Source organism: Nuphar pumila, chromosome 9 (genome assembly GCF_984573655.1).
Source record: "Nuphar pumila chromosome 9, dmNupPumi1.hap1.1, whole genome shotgun sequence".
NCBI classification, from domain to species: Eukaryota; Viridiplantae; Streptophyta; class Magnoliopsida; order Nymphaeales; family Nymphaeaceae; genus Nuphar; species Nuphar pumila.
This window is the reverse complement of record NC_143257.1, coordinates 116,912,085-116,936,303: the sequence shown is the minus strand read 5'-3', so window position 1 is coordinate 116,936,303 and position 24,219 is coordinate 116,912,085. Positions and strand designations below refer to the sequence as shown.

General features: G+C 39.7%; 1 protein-coding gene across 1 annotated transcript; it reads right to left on the bottom strand.

Annotated features, from left to right (window-relative positions):
* Positions 1 to 13,277: 13,277 nt before the first annotated feature.
* On the bottom strand, positions 13,278 to 17,842 carry LOC149829004 (uncharacterized). Its single transcript, XM_090017853.1, has 3 exons — positions 17,433 to 17,842; positions 15,813 to 16,641; positions 13,278 to 14,454 (listed from the first exon to the last, which is right to left on the bottom strand). The coding sequence occupies exons 1-3, from the start codon at positions 17,801 to 17,803 to the stop codon at positions 13,396 to 13,398; spliced, it is 2,259 nt and encodes a 752-aa protein (XP_089873979.1). The 5' UTR covers positions 17,804 to 17,842; the 3' UTR covers positions 13,278 to 13,395.
* Positions 17,843 to 24,219: the final 6,377 nt, after the last annotated feature.

Sequence of the window (24,219 nt, the reverse complement as noted above, 5' to 3'; positions counted from 1 at the left end):
CCTTCCTCTCTCCTTGATTCCAAACCCTTCCTTCCCCTCTTTCTCAAGGGATATACAGGTCGGATGTAATCTGACACCTGACCCGAATCCAAATCTGATAGGTCAGATTCGGTAGCCAAATTCAGATCCGATTAATAATCAGACTTGAATTCAAAGATCCGATTAATAATCAGACTTGGATTCAATATTGTTTTTTTCATCCAAGTCTGGATTTAAATCCAACTAAAATCTGGATCCAATAAATCCAATTCCGATTATGTGTAAATATCATATTTTAAGCTAATCAGATCCAGATTAGGTTTTAGGTTTTGTCTGATCCCATCTGAATCCGATTATGGCGGGATTCGGTAATGGCTAAATCCGACCCGTTTACACATCCTAGTTCAAATCCAAGTTCGCTTGGTAAGTTTATGGTAATAGTTACATGACATTGATTGACAGAAGATCCAGTCATATTCAATATCAACAAAAAAGTAATGATATTAAATAAAATAAAATACCACACAAGTGTCCACACTTCCTGTTGACACATTTGAGGGTTGGGATGCAAACAGTTCGGATCCAGAACAGCTAAATACGTAGAGATTAGGATCGAAAGATCTGGAACAGTAAAAAATTGTAAAACAATAGTATTTTCGATGCTGTCCATTCGTATAGATGAGTGGCATCAGATCAGAGTAGGGGTGTCAACGGGTCAGATCTAGGCATTACCGAATCCGACTTAATTGGATCTGACCTAATTTGGTTTGGAATCAAATGAAAAGAGATAAAACTAAATCCAGATCTGACTATTGGTTTTTAATCGGATTCAAATTCGAGTTTCAATGCCAAACTTAATACCAAACCCAAATCAAATTTTTGATAAGATCCAGATTTGGCTACCGAATAATCAGATTCGGATTTGGGTCTAATATCGACCAGTTGACATCCCTACATCAGAACGACCCATGACGGAAACCATCAAAAGTACCCCTGACATGATCCGATGTGTTTCCTTCCCAGGGAACACGTGTATGGTCCATATTCCATATCAATGATTTTTGGTGATATCGAATATGACTCCATCCCCACTGTCAAAGCTGCCTCTGACGATATCCTCTCTCAATTTATTTTGAGTGCTTATCAGGTCAGAGCGTGCTCTGATCCGTCAGTGCACACTCTGATGCCCTTCATCCATGGGATTAATGGCATTCCAAATACCTTCTGGTAAACTGTTTTTCAGCCGTTCATTTTGCAAATGTTAGACGTCGCTCATCTAGGCCATCAACGGCTTCTCTTCATTCTCTGGAGCCTCGGATTTCGTCAATACCGATTTATGATCGCCCTCGTTGGCGGGTAATGCTTCTACCGATTGTTCCCCTTTCATTTTTCTCGCTTTCTTATTGCAATGCCTTTGTGATTCGATTTTTGTGGAATTCTTGATTGAGTTTTCGTTTTTTCGAGTTGTTTTCTCTTGATTTTGTCTGGGTTCCTTATTTGGTATGTGAGTTATTGAGTCGGTTGCGTGTTTTGTATATTTATTTCTTGTCTGTGTTGGATTTTTTTTCACCTATTTAGAAGTTTTGGTCTCGTCTCTGCGTTTCTTATAGGATTTATGATATTGGTCTTCTTTGTTTTTGCTTCTTTTTTTTGAAGAATAATATGTTTTCCTCTTGTAATCCAAAGTTTGTTCCGATTAAAATGATGATTGATTGGGAATTGATGCCTCTATTTCTATTTAATTGTGACTATTCATTTTGTGGATTGGAGGGTCTCGTTCTGTTATTTGTTTTCTTGACATATGGCTTAAAACTATTGCAATCTGTAATGATGATTTGGTAGAAAATAGCTGGAAGTGAACGTGTTACTAATTAATGAAAGACGAGCTTGAATTTTACAGGATGGTATGAATTCATAGTCGGTTTATGTCGTGTATTGCTTCAGGTTCTGAGAAATTCATGTGAAAGTTGAAAATGAAACATTTTGTTTTCCCACTTAAAGCTTAGATTGAAGCTTTACAAGAATATTTCCTTTTATATTGGAAGAACATTGCTTCTTGCTTTCACTATTATGTCACATAAGCCCATTAACGAAACTCGTTGTTGCCTAGCCCTAGTGTGCATAGAAGCTCTGTAAGAACATGATATGACTTTCATCTTCAAAGTTGAGGAATGGACCAGAGTGAATGATTGGAAACTACCCCATGTTTCTTCTTTTGAACTCCTATTGATTGGGAGGTGGGAACTATCACATGTTTTCTCTTTCTTTTGCCCACAATATTACATTTTAACGACCACAATATTACATTTTGATTTTGTAAACTACCCACTGCCATTTTTCTATTCAAGTGGTGCTTTCTTGATTTTCTTTGAACATGAAGATATACTAATTCTCTAAAATAACAAATCTTGAAATTTTTTTCTGAACATTACAATATCTTAATGGTCCACCTCTAACCCTAGTCTTTCTAGTAATTGATTGACTTTTCATTATTGATGGAAATCTATTCATCTGGTTTTGGTTTGATTTGTACTTTGAAATTATAGATTTTCCCCTGTTAAACTAGTGCTTTATGTGACAAATATCCTAGCTGTGATATTTCATTGACATTACCATTGTCATTCATTTATTGTACTTATTACAAAAGTGTTTATTTGATCAATGCGAGCATTTTCCATGCAATGAATCGAAATCTTATAATTTGTTACTCACATGAATCAAAATCTTATAATAAAAATGCTATCACTTTTTTCTAAAATTTTGTAAAGCAAGCATAATTTTTTTCTCAAGAATAATTAAAAAAAAGGTAGAGAAGCTTTTATGTTTCTTCATGCCTAACACTTATAATTGTTGCATGAAAAATTCCTTAAATGTCATAAAATGTCATACACTTACTAATTGCTCATGTAGTATCTTATTTATTTGTAGAATTTGAAATTGTAAAGCAAACATAATTTCTTTCTCAAGATTAATTAAAAAAAAAAGGTAGAACAACTTTTATGTTTCTGCATGCCTAACACTTATAATTGTTGCATGAAAAATTCCTTAAATGTCATACACTAAGAAAAGAAAAAACTTATCATTTTTTTCGAAGTTAGACAACTCTTCAGATGGACAAGTCGAGGAAACCCCAAGTCCTAATCCAACCATTCCTTCATCACCTGAGCATATTCTATCTCCGAATCCAACTTTCGAATCTGTTTCTTATATTGAAAGAGATCCGAGTAAAAGAAAGCATATGTGTTATCACCCTATTAATGAAATAAATCGAATTAGACTGACTTATCTTAGAGCAGGAGCTTTTCAACCAAAACTTGCACAATACCCAAGTAGGCAATTTGGTAAACAAGTGCATCGATGTCATGAACATTGATATGATAAGTTTCGTTGGTTAGAGTATTCTCCGACAGAAGATAAAGCATATTGTTTTTATTGCTTTATACAGAATGAACATTTTCAGTGATGAAGCATGTGAAGACGGAAATTCGTAACAAAATGGATGACGATTTTTTTACTGACTGTATGACATTGTACATCGAATGAGAATATACTGACTTTAGTTATAGATTCTCTTATAGATGAATTTTATGCTGCGAGTAATCGTTGAGATCCATTTTAGTTGGTACTTTTGTATTTTAATTTATTTTGTCATAGATAAAATTTATGCATTGTTATGAACTTCAAACTATCGCACCGGTGTTATATATTGCCATTAGATAATGTTTAAGAACTTTCCGTTGAGGTTGAGGAAGACTGCAACAGATATTTTGATTTGTCCATATGAAATAAATTTTTATTAATAATTGTGGCCATTTTTTATTTTATCTCAATTTTTTTTCGGGAGTGCTGCCCCAACCCCTGACTATCGCACAATTTTTTTTTCTGTTTTGCTATGCCCATGTTTGCCCCCCGCCCCCCTCCCCCCCCCCCCCCCCCAAAAAAAAAAAAAAAAAAAACTACGCCGCTGATCTGATCCTCCCTGAATTATTTGGTTGGTGGACCTCAAATTTTTTTATTTAATAATTTTCAAAACTTGTGGAAGTTTAAATTTGGAGGGAAAGATTGTTCAACTTTTTTCTTGTTTTGATGAAGTTGTTCAACCTCTTTTTCATTCACAAACTTTGTCCTGATCTAATTCCTGCCAACTGGCAAAAAAATATTGATTGAACTTTGGCGTTATTCTGCATTTGTGTGTGACAAAAATACTTTTTATATTAATGTATTTATAACAACATAAAGGACACCATCACAGAGCAGAACGCCCAGGATCGAATCCCGCTGACGCATGATGGTTCCTGTTGCTTTATTATAGTTGGGACACCTAAAGTTAGGTGTGGATACGGTGTCCTCAACCCGGAGTTTTATCTCACGGAAACCAGGCCCATTAAGTGACCCGATTCCTAATAAAAGGTTATTCTTCATTATGTGGTATCCCATGTGGCAAGCGGGGTCCTGTGCCAAAGTTAAGGCCCAGATTTGAATCCCTTTGCCATGTCGAATCCAGTTTGACTTCCAAAAAAAAAAAGGTTATTCTTCATTATATATATATATATATATATATATAGAGAGAGAGAGAGAGAGAATTAAACATATTAGGCTCCCTTTTTTCATTACGTCTAATTAGGCCTCATAGTTTTAACTGTTTTATGATAGATCCAAACCATTAGATGTGTTTAGCATGCTTGATTTAGTAGGAATCAACTCTTGGATCATGTTTTTCGACACAAAAATGAGCAAAAAAAACTTGATGCCTTCATAGCCATTTATTTTTAGATCACCAAAAAAACTATATACAAGTCAGATTCTGACAATCTAAAGTAGGTTCCCATAGATCACATCTATAGCGTTAGATGTGAGAAAAAAATATTTAAAACTATGATTTTTGAAGAAACCTAATGAAAAAGAGGGCTTAAGGAGCACATTATATATGTATATATATATATATATATATATATATATAGAGAGAGAGAGAGAGAGTAAGTAATGGGTCGGTGTTAAATGCTAAATGCTAAATGGGTTTTTCTGCTCTTTAGGTGTTTTTTTTCGCAGTTTTAACCCCATAAATGTGTTGGCCATGGTTGATTTACTAGAAATCCATCCACACCTAGATCATGTGTTTTGGATGAAAAAATGATATTTGAAGTCATGAAGATTTACAAAGATTTTGGACCGTTATTTTTTGAACCTTATAAAAATTCATCAAGTACATAGATCACATCTGTAAGGTTAGAATTTAAAAATAAAATGAAAAAACCTGAAAAACCCATTTAGCACACAGTTATGAACTTTTAGGGCATGTTTCATAATTTTTTTTTTTTTTAATTATTTGAAACACACTCTGAACGACGTTTCGCCGTTATGGACAAGATGAGCAGTGCCACGTGGCAAGCATCGGCCACATATTTCGACGGTCTAGATGGGTCATTGGACAAATGACCTGATCTGAATCCCTGTTTTTTTAAGACAAGCAAATTGGAGTTAGGCAGATGCCCCCATCAAGTACCGAACAATGAACCAATAAGGGATCAGCGCTGTTGGTAGGAGCTGTCAGTGCACGTCTCCCTGTGGTGGGGACATTGCAGGTTCAAAACCCAGTGGTACGTTGAATAATAACTGGGGGTCTGGCTATCCCGAGCGTGTCTTTCAGAAAAAAAATATAGTACACCAGATATGAACACCCATTTGAGACACGTGGTATACTGGCTGTGAAGCCTGTGATAATTGTTCCCAGTTTGTGTTTGCCAGCAATGAATGGACGGCCAGGACCACCCACCTGCTAGTTCAAGTGTGGCACTGGAGGCCACCTATGATTCAACCTCTCAAAGCAGTGTTTGCTGTAGGTGTTAAAACCAAGATAGGTATGATGAAGTTGACTCCCACCGGCCCGGTGGTGCGGGTGCCTTTAACTGGTGGGCCTTGTAGGAGCTTCGTTGTGGGTAAACCCAACCCAACCCCACCCCACCCAGCATTTACCTCATAGGGGACGCGCTGATTAAGTGACCTGGTTCTCAGCAATGGTTCCTCGCCATCAAAAAAAAAAAAATGATAGGTATCACCAAGCCCACAAGGACTTCACACGCCTGGATAGGTGGGACGATTTAAGCAATTAAATTTGAAGGATATCATGAGCTTCATATATGGTTCATACCTAGGGTGGGTGTCTGGCCTTACGGCGAAACAGCAGGCTCCCTAATAGGCAAGGGGGTGGGCGAGGTGTATTGATCACTTGGAGATGGTTGGAAATTCACTACAAGAAAACAAGGTTTTACTGGTGCAATCGTTGCGCCAGTAAAAGCGTCGCCGGTAAAGGTTTTACTGGTGCAATTTACATTCGTCACTGAAAATTCTTTTCACTGGCGAAAACACGGCGCCAGCGAAAATGTTATACCTGTGGAAAGCCCTTTACTAGCGCTGTGTTTGCGCCAGTGAAAATGTTTAGCCAAATGATTAGTTTTCACTGGCGTTAAATTGGCGCCAGTGAAAATGTTTAGCCAAATGACTAGTTTTCACTGGCGTTAAATCGGCGCCAGTGAAAATACTATTACTGGCGCTTTGTGCGACAGTAAAAGTGCTAATAGAAAAAAAATATAAAAATCCCGGATTACCTGTTTTCACTTTTTCATTTACAACTACTAGTAGGAACACCAAAACTTGGAATGAGACGTCCATCTGCCCAACTTGTTTTGAATTGCCTGATCCCATGCCTAGGCATTAGAAGACATGCAATGGAAAAAAATGATAATTCCCTATAATATCAGCAAGAAAAAAGTTCTATATCAGCAACAAAAATAGGGCTGCTCTATATCAGACTTTCAAAAAATACAGAAGCAGCATACTTACAACAGACCTGTAAATCAGAGTAGAAACTATCCAAAATGAAGTTCATGCTACAAGCAGCTCAATCAGAACTAATGCAAAATTTGGCACATTGTTCACATATACAAATTTCACATAATAAATGTGAAGAAAATTATTTGCCCACACAAATCTACAGCATTTGTAAATGGTTATCTCAAAAGTTAAATCAAAGTAGCTAGAATATGGATTTCGTTAAAAAACACTTCAAAATAATTAGGATGTTAGTAAGGCAAAGAAATTTTTTACTTTGATTTTGGCTCCAACTCTGCACCTGCATAGCCAAACTTTGCTTCAAAACATCACTTGCCACCTCCAGGTAGCCTCAACTGAAGCATATCCACTAAAGAACAGCTACATTGCCAGGTAGCCTTATACCATTCACCTGCAGCATAACAAGAGTAGAAGATGTTTTCTTATTGAAGACTAATTCATAGAATTTTGATGATTATCTTTAATGCACATTGTAAATAATTTATTACTAGCTTATATTTAGACTGTTATATCAAAAAGAAAAAATTGAAAAGATTTTTTCCCCCAAATTAGAAACAGCCAACCTCACTTCCCCATATTGACCAAAGAAAGATTCAACATCTTCAAGCTAGACATCATAACGAAAAGGTGATCTAGCAATGGTTCTTACATCTAGTTGCTCTATAACTGCTTTTGGCTCTAAAAGTCTGCCACTCCTATTGACTCTCTTTTTTATTAATGGATACCGACATCAACAGAAAAGCATACTAATAATTGGATTTTGCTTGACCATATTTAGCAACTCAACTAGAAACCAACAGCAATGAAAGACTTCTAACAGGGCAAGTGCACTCAGGAATTTTGAGCATGTGAGCATACGTCAAAAGCCTGCTACATTCATGTTTATAATTTTTGGGAGACAAAAATTAAACAAGAGGGTGAAAAAATATGAAACAAAGCATTCAATTCACAGATCCTCTAGTGTGATGCCGTATCATGTATACAAAGCAAAATCACATATGCAAAAAGAGAAATGAAATAAAAATCCCAAGCAAAATCTATAGGAAAACAAAAAATATGATAAGCAAAGGTTTTCTTGAAAGGTAAGAAAAACAAGTTCACATTTTGGAATCAACAAAGCCAAAAAGTCACCTAATTTTTCTGCAAAAATCAACAAAAAAATAAGTAAAACAAATTAAATAATATGCAGAATTTATTGCAGCACTAAGCAAACTTTGTTAATAATCAAAAGACAACAAATTTCTAGAATCCCATGTTCCCTCTAGAAAGTGACCAAATGTATGATGCGAGATTATTGGAAGCTTCCATTGGCAAAGAGGGTCTTCCTTGTAGTTTTTGCAGTTGGTTATTTCTAATCAAGTTGAATGACAAGCTTCAAGTTGCCCATAAATGTTTTTCATACAGAAATTATTATAAGAGGCTTTCATTTGCAGAACATTGCTGAATGGGCTTCTCGAAATTGAAAAGTGGTTGAGAAAAACAATTTGGAATTTACTGGTATTGAACTTGCATAAGAACCAAAATAGCCGTGTATCAATGTGTTATCAATGAGACATAACATTAGAAGTAAAAAATTTCCTGACGAAAAGAAAAATAACCTCTTTAAACTTTGCATCTGGCCATACATCAACAATCACAAAATAATTTTCTTGCTAGAGGCGCAATGTCTGCAAGTGAAGCCAGTTTTTTTCAAAACTCACAATCAATGAGAACATCTACAACGATTCTTGTTTGAACCTGTTTCATTGTTGGTCTAACAGTAAGCAGAACAGTTTAACCACTAAATAAACATGTGCCCACAGTAAGTGCCCTCTCATTCCCCTACTCTTCTCGTCATATTCTCTATTGATCCATTCATTTATCAGTTTTTACAGCCTATTCCAACTATAAAATATTAGGTTCTGGACTCATCAAAGTTATTTTGATTATATAATCAGAGGTCAGAATCCCATGATCAAATCAAGTACTACTGACAGCCCTGCAAATATTCTGGTCCTCAAAGGCACAAAATTGTAAATATTCATACAAAATTTTCAACAAAAATCTAATAATCACCAAGTAAATATTTAAATATGTTCAATTTCCTATTTGGTGATATCTGAATCTGTATACTACATCACTTACTGAATTATCTATTAATTTTCCTAAGAAATTCATTAGATAACATAAATTCAATAAAAATCATGGACTTATGTTTAGTGGCTTTTGTCCTGACAAAAACAAACGTCAGGTATCTATATGCAAACAAAAAAGAAATATCCAACCGACTGGTAAGTGGTAGAAGCTGAATCAATTTGGAAACAATAATGACCAGTACTGAATACAAATACCAAATTCCAAACATTGACACACTATACAAGCCATGAACTTATGCATCAGCTAAACCACTGAACTTTATCGTCATCAATAAGCAGAGTGAACAGAGAGTCCAAGATCATACAAGTTTTAGACTACTTGTTTCTCGATAGCACTTGACCGTTGTGTAAGAACAAATTTTTCACACACAGAGCCAATAAATTGATCAAACTTTTATCGCTCGCCGCATGCAAAGGGAGAAAATGCAAGGACCCAACAAGGAGTTCTAATGATGATTTTGAATGACGCTAGATATCAAAACCACTCTTGGAAGCATTGTCGAAGGAAGAAGCAATCAAACATCAACACTTGTTCTCTACAGAAGGGCAACAAGAAAAACTAAATTATGGGGAAGATAAAAAGAGGTAATACCTTTAAAAACACGACAAAAGAAGAATTCCTGCAAAACCATAGGCTGAAACAAAAAGAAATGCCATAAGAAGAAAAGTTGCGAGAGAGAGCATCTTCAAGAATCCAATAGTTCTGCAAGAGGGCCCTAAATCTGGCCATAGCCCTAACAGCCCTACAATATATCATAGAATAAAAAGAAGAAGATAAAAAAATAAAAGAAAAGAAAAACCTTAAGATTGAACGTTGAGAGAACACCATCAACAAGATCAATCCTGGGTTTACTTACTTTCATCTGTGCTTGAAAGATCTAAAAGAGACTATCCCAAAGAAGGAACGGATGCTCCCGATGACGGTTGCAGCCACGTTGGGTTTCCTGGAAAATCAAACACTGAGAAACGGGCACATCCGCAACGATTTTTACGAATCATTCATTTACGCATGCATCATAACATCAGAAGAAAGCACGAATCGTGTCACGGATAAAATCCAGAGAGTATTGATCAAACGAGCAAAACATCGTGATTAGGACGAGTAGTGATGGATCGTTCGTGTGAAAAAATTAGGTCAAAATCGAAGAACGGAAGAGCAATGTCGTTGGGGAGGCCTCCGGCGTCCCGCATCCGACGACATCCAGCATCGCGCGATCGTCAACAACAAGAGTTCCTGCAGCTCGGTGCAAGAAAGGGAGAAGTAGCGGACGAAGAAAGAAATGGAGGGGGCGGAGAAAGGGAGAAGGAGCTGGAGAAAGAAATGGAGGACTCGCCACTTTTTTACAATGGCGCTGCGGAGATTTTGCGCCAATGAAAGTGTTTTTTTTGGCACAAACCTTTATTGCGCCAGAAAAACGTGTTTTACATTGGCGCTACCTCCCGAATGCGCCAGTAAAACACAGTTTTTTTTGTAGTTAAAGGCTATAACCCACCATGATCCAACACTCACAAATTGAAATCAGCTGATCTCGTTTTTTTATGTATAATAAATCTGGGTTTAGGTAGACCCCTACCTGTTCATTGAAATCAAGATCATTACAACTTATAAATCTACATAAGTAGGAAACCAACCAATCTGGAGGTTTATCTTTCCATATGGTACATTGGTTGGCTTTTTTTATTTGAAAGAAAATGTAAATTTATTCAGTGATTAACATAAATAAGTTCATGCAGGTAACGAGGGATCACCGCCTGTTTTGACTCAGGTTGGATTCGGGTCTGGGTATGTCTGAAAAAATAGACTCATATGGGTTAACGGGTTTGGGATGATCGGTTCAGGTCTTAACCGGTTTGGGTTTTATCCTAGTCTTGATATGATTGGTATTAGATGTGAGCATAGGTGGACCCAAACATTGATCATTGACACACCCCACAAGAGGGTGAATCAGGTACAATCAGATTTTACAAAAAAATGAGATTTCTCGCGTCCGATAGCGTCAACAATCATCAGCTATATAGTCCACGTGTCTGACTAATTTTACCGTTCGACAATGTGGTTTATGGGACCCATCAACACGTGTCTTGCATTGAGGCAGGGAGGTAATGTGAAATCCCTAGCCGATCAGGTCCAATGTACCTTAGATCAATGTTGTAAGAATCGTCTCGGGTCATGAATCGTTTTTCAAATGGCTCAAGTGAATTGAGCTATACCGATTCAGAGCTGAATCGTTTTGAATCACCCAACTTTTATCCATAGAAAATTGTGTCAAAATAATATTAAAATATTTAAAAACTATTTGTGACAATTTTCAGTTTTTTTTTAAATTAGCCTGTTCAGGTCGGTTTTGTATCAATTTTTTGACAATAAGATATATATATATATATATATATATATATATATATATATATATATATATATATATATATATATATATATATATATATATATATATATATATATCGGGCGATTTAGGCCTATTCACATGGATACTGACAACATTGCCTTAGATACCATTCATTGTCAAGATGAACGGCACCAAAAAAGGTTACAGATAAATGCCCTTTCCATAGATGGGCTCCACATGTCATTTTAATGTTGTTTACACGTCAGAAGCATGGCATCACAGGCTGTAAAATGAACGGCTAGGATGCACTCATATGATAGTATACGATGGAGTGATGCAAACATGCCAAGTGAAATATGTTACGTGAAACATGATAAATAGTTTTTTGAGTTTTTTTTTTAAATTCTGATAATACAAATGTGATCTACTTGTTTTTATAGAGATCAGCTCTCTTGGAGCATTCAATTCTGAAGCACGGGCGGGTTTTTTGTAAGGTTTAAAAAATCAACCGTCCAAAATCTTTGTAAATTTTTGAGGCTCTAAATATAGTTTTTTTCATGAAAAACACATTATGCAGGTGTAGATTTCTAATAAATTAACCATGCTGAACACATCTATATGCATGGATGTCAATGGATCTGATTTATCCGAACTGAATCCGACTCTGCAAAACAAGTCACTTTCAATTAATAATTCCCGTTTTGACTGCATGGTTATCCGAATCCAAGTACATGAATCCAGATTTGGGCACTGCCCTTTTGCTTTGGGATCTGAATCCCACTTGGAATCCGAATAGCCAATATCCGATTAGGTAGGAATCTGTAAAGGATGCATCCGAACCTAAACCATTTACATCCCTAAAATGTCCAAAAGTCTGGCACTTATAAAGGGCATATCTGATTGACTATCTAAGCTAATCAGATCCGGATTCAGTGGAAGCTTGTCCCATCCAAAAATGGCTAGGCCATACCCAATTATGTAGGATTCAGTACTGCATACATCTGGACCGGATCCAAGTTATTATATACCCAATATAAAACACATTCAACCGTATGTAACAAAAAAAGAAAAGAAAAGAAAAGGTCCAGGTTAAGAAAAACCGTTTTTCATTCTTTTTCTTTCCTTTCCTTTTAGGAATAATATTTGGTGTAGCAAGTAAACTAACCAAAATCTCTCAATTTTAAACCCGTTATAAAGAAACAAACACAACTGCCATTTTCTGTCGGGCAGGGGTCCTAGCCTCGGAGTTTTATGCTGCCAAAAGATGACCATAGGTATGGTAGGCTGAGCCTGTGAGACCATGTCTTCGTGCCGGGTGTGGTTTCTTCGAGTTATAAATCCAAAAAAAACTGCTCCTTTTTGTACCTTATAACGTGATTAAAGCCCGAACTGTATAAATTTAAAGCTAAAATATCCTTATTGTTGCAACTGATAACTAGGTATGATAAATGAGATGAACGAGCTTGGCATGAACTTGCATAGAGGCAAGCCCAGCCCGAGCCCATGATGAGCTATAGCTAAACGACCGAGCTAATTTATGATACAAATACATTGTTTCAAAGTTGTAAGTAATACCAACGGGGTACGCGCTTGTCTGTTAGGAGCAGTTAGTGCAAGTCACCTTGTATTGGGACACTGTAAGTTTGAATCCCAATGGTATGGTTGTATAACTGGTAGGGGTCTGCCTGACCCTAGCTTTATTATCTAAACATGATATTTATTTATTTATTATTATTATTATTATATATATTATTTTTTTAAACTCCAAGGATTTTTCGAGATTTATCACAGCCTTGCTAATATATAGCCCGTAAGATATTTGTGACTATGTTGATGTAAAATAATGTAAAATATATTTATTATTACTTAAACCTATACGAGTCAAACCGAGCCTAAAGCTAATGTGTGCAAACTAGTAATTTTTTCAAACCGGTCACATCCCACCGTTGAATATGAACCATCCATGCAATTTATCATCCAGCCAGAGAAAAATAAGATTAAAAAAGAAAAAGATAAAACAAATAAAAGGGTAAAAAACACATAACGTTACAAATATACAAAATCCCAAACCTACCCTCTCCCTCCCATCACCTCCGAGCCCGCTTCCTGGCCGTCCTGGACGGGGGAGGCGGAGGCGGTGGCGGAGCAGCCTCCGCCTCCGCTTCCTTCGCCGCTCTCTGCCTCCCTGCCGCTCTCTTCTTTGGTGGCCGCCCCACTCCCCTCTTAGGCGAAGCCACCACCGGCGCTTTCTGTTTTCCAACACCTCCCTGCCGCGAACCCGTCTCCTTCCGGCCGTCCCTCGCCCCCTTCCGCGGGTCTCCGCCCCTCCCACCACCACCCGAACTCCTCAACTTCTCCATCAAGCTCCCCGCCATAGGAATCACGGTCGTCTTCGTCGTCTGGCCGCCACTAGTCCTCTTCATCCTATCCAGGAAGTTCGCCGCGGCCGCGCTCCGCTTCTTCGACGGCAACTCCGTCTTCTCCCCTCCGCCAGCATTCATCACCCCCTTCGAAGCCGCCGTCGTCGTCGCTGCCGCGAGGCTCCGACTGGGGTTGGAGCCCGAGTTCGGGTTCTGGTGGTTCGAAGAGCTCGGTGGGTTCTTCGCCGATAGCATACTCGCGCGGCTCTTGTTCGTCCTCGACCCCTTCGCCGGCCTCTTCTTCGATTCGGTCTCGGCTTCCTTCACCTCGGCCGAACCGGGTCTTTCTGGCTCCTCCTGAGGTGTCGGCTCGGGTTCCGCTTTAGGCGGTTTCGCGGCCTCCGGCTGAGACGCAGAGAGGGCGCTGCGCTTTCTGCTGACCACGACCGGGGGGGCGGGGTTCACTGGCTTCGAGTGCTGCGAACCGGAACGGTCTGAACCGGGTTTGGGCTGCTCTTTCGTATCGGAAGACGGGGAGGGGTCATCTTTGGGTTCGGGTTTCCAGATGGAGTTGGGCATCACCTCTTTGGTGACGAGGTCCCGAAGGAGACCCGCCGCGGTGGACTCGGGAGAGTTCTTGGGGTAAAAAACGAGGGCGTTGTTGAACAGAAGCAGCAGGTCTCTGAAGAACTCCAGTGTGCTGGAGTAGTGCCCCTCTTCTACTCGCGTCGCCACCGTCCCGAGATCTACGTGCTTCCGGATCAAGCTCCCGTAATACAGTGTATCCTGACAGACAAAACCAAACAAAGAATCAATTACGAGTACACGGTGAAGTATGGACCCACACTCAAATCTGATCCAAAACATAAAAAGATCCGATCCATTCAGTGACACGAGAGAAAGCTTGTGATCGCTGAGTCGCCAGTGGAGTCCAAGTCAGGATCAGGTGCTATATCGCATTATACAAAAAAAAACGTGATTCTTTGACAACTAAGCAACACGTGTCCCGATACGTCCTGAGCCACCGGTTCGTGGAGCGGGACCATCAACATGTGTGGCAAGAAGTTCACATTTATTTTGTGAAACGTGATTGCACCTAATCCCCCGCTAGGGCCCACGAAAAAAATAATTTACGAAGGACCCCCGAAACTTGTCAGGCTGTTTACAAAAAGCCGTCCAGCGGTCCCACCTTTAGGCCCTTTTTCGCAAAACAACTAGTTTGAAGACATAGTATGCGCTTTTTTGTTAAACGAGCCAAAAATGAGAGCATTGTAAACACTTTTGTTTGGCTAAACAAAACTAAACTGAAAGATTTTAAGATAACGCAAAATCACAGAAACGATCGTTAAATGTAATAAAGCAGGAGTCAAATGGCTTTTAAAGTAAATAGCCAACAAGGTAGCATTGATGGTTAGGTCACGCAATTATAACCAACGGTTCTCGTCTCGTGTTGGAAGCACACTGCTCGGATTATTCCCTCAGCTTGTGCCAATAAGAAAAAAAAAACAATAGAAATATACCAAAGGGCTCCGCTTGTCTGATAGGAGCAGCTAGTACACGTCACCATGTGTTGGGACGTTGCAAGTTCGAATCCCAATGGTATCATTGTATAACTGATAGGGGTCGGACTAACCCAATAGAAATATATAGCCAACAAGTTAGAATAACCTCTTTTTTTTTTTAATATCTAGAGAAAAAGAAAAAGTAACAGAGATGACTGGACAAATGGGACACTTGCGAAGCCAAACACCTGGCAATGGGATGATGATGATGAGGAGGAGGACGATGTAAAGCTGACGATGAACCAACCCATAAGGGACAGACTAGGTCCGGAACCTGAACCGAATCACAGTATTCCGACCCGATCTCCACTTAGAGGGTTGATTCGCCCCAAGCAAATGACCAAAATGCCCCCGACGACGCAGAGGGTGCACTGCACGTTCGTGATTAAGAGCGACAGATTTACGAAAAAGCCACGCCGTTCAACAGCGCCTTCCGTGGGAGAAAAGACGAGCACCCGCGAAAGTGCAATCCTTTACAAAATGCAAAATGGTGGACACCATCGTAATGCTTGGAAAGAAGCAGGGGGCAGAGCGGTAATTATACGTCTTCGCCACCACCTGGTCGGACGGGAGGGCATATACCTGGCTGTCGAGGCGCCGCTCGAAGACCCGGCCGTTCCTGTGCGACCGCACGGCGTCGAGGAGCTCCGGCAGGCGGCCGACATCACCGGCGACCGCGCGGCCGAGCTTGGCCGGAGGCGGCGAGTCCCCGCCGGAGATAGCGTCGGAGGATCGCTCGTTGTCGTCGCCGCTGCTGCTGTTCTCCCGACCCTTCCGGCGCCTCTTCTTCGAGAGGCCGACGGAGCTCAGCCCCTCGCTGCTCTCCTTCACCCCTTCCGCCTCGCCACTGCCATCCTTCGACTCCGCACTCGACTCGTTGGACCCCACGGCGCCGCCAGCCCCTCCCGCCGGGGCGTCCTTCGTAGCGGAGTACACGTCGCCGAGCTCCGCCTCCCTTGGCAACGATCGCCCCGCCGGATCCTTCGCGATCGTCTCGGAGCTGCCGTTGTACGACTCTGACGGAGACGCCGGGACTCCAGCGGATCTCTCATCCACCGGCCGGTCGACGGTCGGATCTGGCGCACCGGCTTCAGCCTCGTCGGCCCTCTCCGGCTTCTGAGTCCTCGCATTCTCCTCCGTCGAATTCGACTCGTTGAAGGACCGGTTCTCGCGATCCGATTCGTCGATTCTCCTATCCGATTCGCTCCGCTTGGTCTCCGGGTCGGTTCCATCGATCCCTATCGCCTCCTCCTCCTCGACCTTTCGATCGGTCTCTCCCTGCTTCGAACATGAGGGTGGCTCTTCTCCGTGGTCGTCCTTTTCCGGATCTGGTTCTTTCCGGGCGTTCTCCGTCTCCGAGACGCTCCGCTCGCCATCTTCCTTGAGTTTCTTTAACTTGAGTTGCAGCGAGCTGCGAGGAAACCCTAGATCGTTAATCCCGTAGGGCAAATAGAGAGAGCAAAAAAAGGATTTTTTGAAGGAAAAATCGGAGGGACAGGGGGAAACGGAGTGACGATATCGTCTACGAAGAGACCATCGGATCTTCGAACGTCGCCATCGCAGAACAGAAATTAGTAGAAAATAGAGAGGGAACAGGAAAAATCTAGATCTCGAACGGACGGAAACCAGAACTCGAAAGACCAAAAAGAGGAGAAAGAAAAGGAAAATCATTTATTAGGCTAATTACAATTTTTTGGAAAAAATGAATATTTTGGCGCAAAAAACGAAGATGAAGAGTTGCAAGGCCAAAAACTCTCAGATCTACGGGAGGGAATGAAAAGGACGAAAATAAACATAAAAATAAAAAAGAATCTTTTGAGGCTTCCAACAACGAAATAATAATTCTGAAAGGGAAAAAGGAAAGGAAAAAATATGAAAAAAAATTAGCTTTTGCTTCTAAGTTTCTAACTAAACCGAGAAAAAAGAGAAATTTCTTTTTTCGTTTGCAGAACGAAAATAATACAAAAAAGTACATACGTACGCAGAAAAAAGACTATTTCGAACCAAAACACCGGAAAATCGTAAATCCGAACAAAAAAGGAGCGATCTTCGAAAAAACCAAAATCTATCAAAAAATAAAAAGAAGAAAAAGGTGAAAATCGTAGAAATAAGGAAAAATACTTTGATTTATGTAAAAAAATTTAAAAAAGGGGGAAAATCGTGTGTTTTCGTCGAATAATAAAAAGAGAAGAGGAAGCCTACACGATCGAGACGTCGTAACGCTCAACTTCTCGCCTGAGTTCGTCGACCCTGATCTTCCTCAACTCCTCCAACCAGGGCATCCTCCTCTCGCTCTCACCCTCCTGCTCCTCCTCCTCCTCCTCCTCTTCCTCGTCTTCTTCTTTCTCTTCGTCCTCCCTACACTCGCCGTTTGTGAATCTCCTCTGAAGGTCTCTGTATTTCTCCCTGCAATCACCGGCGGAGAGGAATCGGGAGGAGGAGGAGATCCGGGTCTGGACCTCCATGGCGACGAAATCCCAACTCTTGGTGCCGTGCCGCTTCACGGCGCACGCTAGCACCAGCTCCTCCCACGTCCCCCATCGCTCTTTCCCCCCGACGTCCTGCGTCGCCATGATTTCTCATCAAGCCCTCTCTCTCTCTCTCTCTCGCTCTGCCTTTAAATCCCATTTAATTTCCGGAAAAAATTTCACGTTATTCGATTTTTTCCTTTTCGTCTTGAATTCAGAGAAGTTATTATTTTGCCCTCTACATCTCTCGGTATTAACGAGTGATTTTCATATAGTTTCCCTTGTAGTTTTCTTTGAGAGAAAGGGCTTTTATAATTATTGTAAAATGACTCAATTATCCTCCATTTCTACCCTTTTTTTAGGGAGAGAATGGGGATGAAAAGAAAAGTGAATTCCCTTGCGTGATCTGGTATGCTGTTTTCTCTTCTGGATTTTTACGAAATTGTCCCTATGAAGATTTTGTAATGACCGTCGTCCCAAGGATAGGGGAGCGTATGTTCGTCGTCTCGAGATGGACGAACGTCCTACCGTCCCTCTTTCGTAAATGGACGGTTCGATGTAAAAGATGCTGTAATGAGAGACGATCCGCATCCGGATTAGGTATGAAGGAATTATGCGTGATGGGATCTGGCATTTATGATTTCGGATTTCCATCATATTTGAATCTTTAGTACAGTTTCGGATTTGTATCATATTACAGTTGTGTATCCGGTTATGATATGATAGTACTGGATCTGCTTCAAACAGGTCTGGCGTACTAATTTTCAAGAGAAAAAAAAAGGAAAATCGACTGGGTTTAAATCCAGTTTCAATCCGGACCCAAATATGTTTGTTTACCCAATTTTGATCCAGATCCCAGCATACCAAAGCACATTTGTCGTCATAGTGCAACATGAACCATTGATTTTCCACCCCTCTCAAAAACACATATCTGCTTCAAAAATACATAATTTAATGTACGTTGTCTATCGTGTAAACCATGATAAATTTTATCTATGGGTTTATATAAAGTGAAATCGAGTAACTAAAATATGTTTACTGGTATGATCAAGATTTTCATGGTTTTTTTTACTTTTTTTAAAAAAAAAATTTACCACATATACAGGCTTGGTTTTCTACAAATAGACTCTTGGATCATCCAATTATGATGCATAAGAAGGATCAACTTAAAATTTTCATAAATATTTAAACATAAAAAATCACATCTGTTGATCTGATTGCCATGATCCAACAATTGTTTCTTAGATAACCAACCATGCTGGATCTGCAGAGTTAGATTTGCAAAAACACCTATGAAAATCTAGATTCATGCCATCAAACATATTTAGTTGGTAAACATATTCTAGTAATCACATTTTTTAGGCAGGCCAGCTTGGGGCTTAACAAAAGGGAGAGTTTCCGATTAGTTTTTCTCAAATCTGACCTCGCACCATGCTTTTGGCTGATCCATTTGCTAGGAAATGATACTTGGATCATGTTTTTTTATAAAAATTACATAAATTTTAAGCCTTGAATATTTATGATATTTATAAAAAAAATTATACCCTTAATTTTCAAACCTAATAAACACTTACCTTGGCATGGGAATGGAATGATGCAAAAGTCCATTCTTATAAAATCAAACACTTAGAAAACATCTATGATCAAATTCAAGAAAAACATGAAAAAAACCCTTCAAAATCCTCTAGGCAGCAGTAGACACAAATCGGTGTAAGCAACTACTCTCTACTATATATATCTTTATAATCACTAGAATACTTTTCTATTGAATCTAACCGGGCAGATCTGATCTGCATGCTTGGGTTTATAAGAACCCACTCTTGAATCATCCAACTTTGATGCATATATGCGGCTCTTTTAAGGCTTTAAAATCAATGGTTCATAATCTTCATAAATATTTGAGCATTCAAAAATCACATTTTTTCATAAAAAAAAATATACAATCCAATGGTTGATTCCTAGCAAATTCACCATGCCAAGCACATCCACTTGGCTGGATTTGCAAAAAAAAGTGTTGGAAATACCCATATTCATAGTTCTCATATTCTAGTGACTATACATATATTTGGGCAAGAATTCCAGAAACTAGATCTAGATCTATTAAGTCAGAGTATCTGCGTTGGTTTCACAGTTCATTTAAATGCCATGGTATTGGACTCAGTTCAGCGGTGCAGATGTGCTCATTGAGACAACGGGAGGGTTGTGTGTAGGTCAGGGTCAGTTCGCACATATATATATATATATATATATATATATATATATATATATATATATATATATATATATATATATATATATATATATATATATATATATATATATTCATTGGTTTTATCACTTTTTTTAAGGCAAGCTGAGGGTTAGGCTAGGGGTGTCAACATGCCTGGTTTACCTGGACCCGACCCAAACCAAACCCTATAAGGTCCGGGTCGGGTGATAAATAAGAAAACCCGATTAAGACTTGGGTCTAGACCCAAAGATCCGATTAATACATGGACCCGGGTATTTGTGAAATTTTATACCAGGCCCAGACCCAGACCCAGACCCAACCCGAGTTTCAAATAAGACCCACAAATTTTCAATGTAAAAATGATAAAAGCATGGTTTTACCGGGTATGGTTCATGTAGTTCTTATCGGGTCCGGGTATAGTTTTTCTTATAATGGACTCAATTAGACCTGGGTCCAGACCCGATTAGACCTGAGTCTGGACCTGATATTATACCCAAAAATCTGGTACAAGTCTGGTTCTACGTGCGTCCAAACCACACCCGACCTGTTATACAATGATACCATTGGGATTTGAACTTGGAACATCCCAACACAAGTTGACGTTGGTATTGATTTTATCAACTTTTTGTTTGGAATATGTAGGTGGGATGGGTGTTTATGGAGTTTATGCATTTGAAGAAGTGGCAGCTACCACCTCTAGAAGGTGATAAATTGCTAAATTCATTATTTAGTATAAATACAAAGGAGAAAGGGCCTCACTTCTCATCTTAAATGCATAAACACCCATCCTAGCGTCGAAATTCCAAACAGAACCACCAAGTTAGTTTTGACTCAGATTTTACGTCCGGACCACCAAATGCATAAACACCCATCCTAACGCCGAGATTCCAAACAGGACCACCAAGTTAGTTTGACCAAGATTTTGTTTTGTGTGAGGACCACCAAATGCATAAACACCCAAACATGCCCATGCAATGAGTTTTACTCATTTTTTCAAGAATACAAAAAATTTCAGTGCATCGCCATAATTGTATATGGGCTAGGCGAACCCAGCGGCTCAGCTCATGTTTGGCTTGTAAAGAGCTCTTTCGAAACTCGTAAAATAGGCTCCTCAAACTGAATACGTAAGCTCGCGAAGTATTTAAAAATATATTTTACTTGTATTTTTTTGTAATCATATTCTTCCAGCTCTAACCAATGTATTTTTTCTATAAACAAGACAGCTCGAACTCTGCTCGTTTAACTCGAAGTCATTATGAGTTCGAACTCGGTTTAGCTAGCTACAAACAAGAATGAGCCAAGCTTGAATACTTCAAGCTCTACTCGTTCAGCGTGAGTTTGAATAGCAGAACATTTACTTCTTGGACAAGCTGATCGGCAGGTGCAGCTCCTGCGTCCCCTAAATTATAACTGAACGGTAGGGGTGTCAAAGGGTTAGGTTTGACTCAGACCCAACCCATACCAAACCTTATAGGGTTGGGTTTGGTAATAAACAAGGAGGTCCGATTAATAGATGAAGCCGGGTATGGTTTGTGAATTTTCATACCAGACCCAGGCCCAATCTGAGTTCCGACTAAGATTCACAAATTTTCAATGTTAAAAAGATAAATATATATATTATTTTACTGGGTATTGTCCGAGTCTGGTTCATGTAGTCCTTAAAAGGATCCAGGTATGGTTTCTCTTATGGTGGGTCTGATTGCACCCAGGTCCGGACCTGGTACCAGCATATCAAATGAGATCTGAGTTTGGACCCACTTGGGTCTGAACCAAACCAACCCGTCGACATACTGGACAGGATCGCCTGGGAGGCGAATCAAATGAATTACGAACACCCACACGTGTTTGTCCAGCAATTCAAACAGTCCATAAGCTTGCATTTAATATGGAGGGCAAGTCCCACGCGGGATCTGTTCTTGCACTTGAAATGAGGGGACAAAGCAGTCTCGTCCTCTGTGATTAACAAAGGAGCGTTTGGTGAGACCCACCACTCCTGGACAAATGCCTCCCGCCCGTGTCTTGTCCTTGCGGTGTTTGTCCTGTGTATCAAACACTACCTAAGGACGGGGGAGAAGTTTGAGAGCCTATCTTAAATCCGTGGATCTCAAGTCACGTAGACAAGTTGATATGGAGTGAGCCCCACGTAAAGATCCGAGGTTTCGCAAACGCTGGATCCATAGTGACAAAAGTAAAAAAAAAAAACAGCAAAATCTCGGCAAACAAAAACTCGTGAAAATAAAAAAAAATTGTAAAACTCACATTTTTTCTGGCAAAATCTCGGCAATAAATTTTTTTTTTATAAAAAATAAAACACATGATTTTTACGATAAATAGCGGATAAAAACATAAATATCATGTTTAAAAGGCAATAGTAATTATGTTTCTGACAAAAAAATCGTGAGAAATGGTCATTTTCATAAATATCGCGATATTTATCACTATAGCTGGATCTCTGATGTCCTTTACATCAAGGGAGTTTTCAACATAACAATAAAATAATCATCATCTTTCACTACTAATATTTTAGAATTAAATCATGGGTCATGGTTCGAAAGTCTAGGTAAAGATGTACCTGTTTATGTCTTAATGGTTACAAGGGTGAGTCTTAGTTGCAGTCCGCTACTAGCTAGGGGTGTTAACGGGTCGGGTCGGGTTTGGACTCAGGTTGTACTAAACCCAAATTTGATTTAAGATGCTCGTACCAGGTCCAGACTTGGTCCAATCAGACCTACCATAAGAGAAACTATACCTGGATCCCATAAAAACTACATGAACCAGACTAGGACCATACCCAGTAAAATAATATTTTTTTTATCTTTTTTACATTGAAAACTTGCAGACCTTAGTCGAAACTCAGGTCGAGCCTAGGTTTGGTATGAAATTTCATAAATCATACCCGACTCCATATATTAATCGGATCCTTTAAATCTGACAAAGATTCTAATGGAACCTCCTTGTTTAATCAACAAACCCTGACCCTATAGAGAGTTTGGTATGGGTCAGGTCCGAACCATTGACACCCGTAGGTATAGTCCTTCTAGGATTCCTAAATGACAAGCAAAAGACTCATTTCCTTCATTATTTAACTACGGGCTTAATGATTAATTCACAATATAAAAATATGTTTATTATTGTAATATTATTAGAATTTTTTAAAAAATCAGTATGTTTCAACGTGTTATAGCATCACATGGCACTTTCACGTGTCATACAGTGTTTCCTGCACATAAGGGTGCAAATGGGTTGGAGTTCCAACCTGGGTCCAAATATTATCAGTTCCGGATAGCATGAATCTGAATCTAGGTCTCCGGTTCCAGGTTTACCCGACACTTTTTTTGTTTTAAATTGAAAAAAAATGGGTTCAACACATTTTTAGCAAGTCCAGTGTCATTAGAATTTCATTTTCAATATAGATCCAGAACTCTATTGTGAGATCCAAATCAGATCTAGATCCAAAACATACCCACTCTTCAAGACAACCAAGACACGTACGGGTCCCTATATAGCATTAGGGGTGGCAATCGTGTCGGGTTGGCGGGTTGAACCGACGGGTTGGCGGGTCAGCATACCTCAACCCGTTTATTAAACGGGTCGGTTGTGGCAAACACGAACCCGGCCCGTTTAATAAACGGGTAACCCGACACGACCCGCCAACCCATTTAATAAATGGGTTGGGTCGGGTAAACGGGTTCTCAGGTTCGAGGGTCGGGTTGACGGGTTGGGTCGGCGGGTCGGGTTGGCGGGTTGGCAGACGGGTTGGTGGGTTGGCATACCCCTAACACGAACCCGACCCGTTTAATGAACGGGTTAGTCGGGTCTACCCGTTTATTAAAGAGGCAGGTTGGCGGGTCGTGTCAGGTTTTGCCATCCCTATATAGCATGTCGCTTCCACATAGCATTAAAGGTTAAATTAGCCATGCCTGGTGCAGAGGCATGTCAATGGGTCGGGTTTGACATGGACCGGACCCATACAGAATGGGATAGTGTCAGGGTTAAGTGATAAAGAAGGAGGTCCCATTAGAAGCTGGGTCGGATTCAAAGGGATGGATTAGTATATAGAATGGGGTATGGTTTGTGAAATTTCATATCAAAATCGGGTCCAACTCTAGTTCCAACTAAGATATGCAAATTTTTAATATAATAAAGATAAATAAAAGATTATTTTACTCGCTTTAGACTGGGTTTGGTTCATGTAATCTTTATAGGACCCGAGTATGGTTTTTTCTATTGTGAGTATGATCAAACCTAGATTCAGATCTGGATTCAGACTCAACCAGGTCCGAACCGTTAC

Excerpts from the sequence above, each read along its gene's own strand:
- LOC149829004 (XM_090017853.1), bottom strand. The coding sequence starts at position 17,803 with ATGGCGACGCAGGACGTCGGGGGGAAAGAGCGATGGGGGACGTGGGAG. Across the intron at positions 16,642-17,432 it reads CGTTACGACGTCTCGATCGT|CTCGCTGCAACTCAAGTTAA; the intron begins GTAGGCTTCCTC and ends GTTTCCTCGCAG. Across the intron at positions 14,455-15,812 it reads AGCGGCGCCTCGACAGCCAG|GATACACTGTATTACGGGAG; the intron begins GTATATGCCCTC and ends TTTGTCTGTCAG.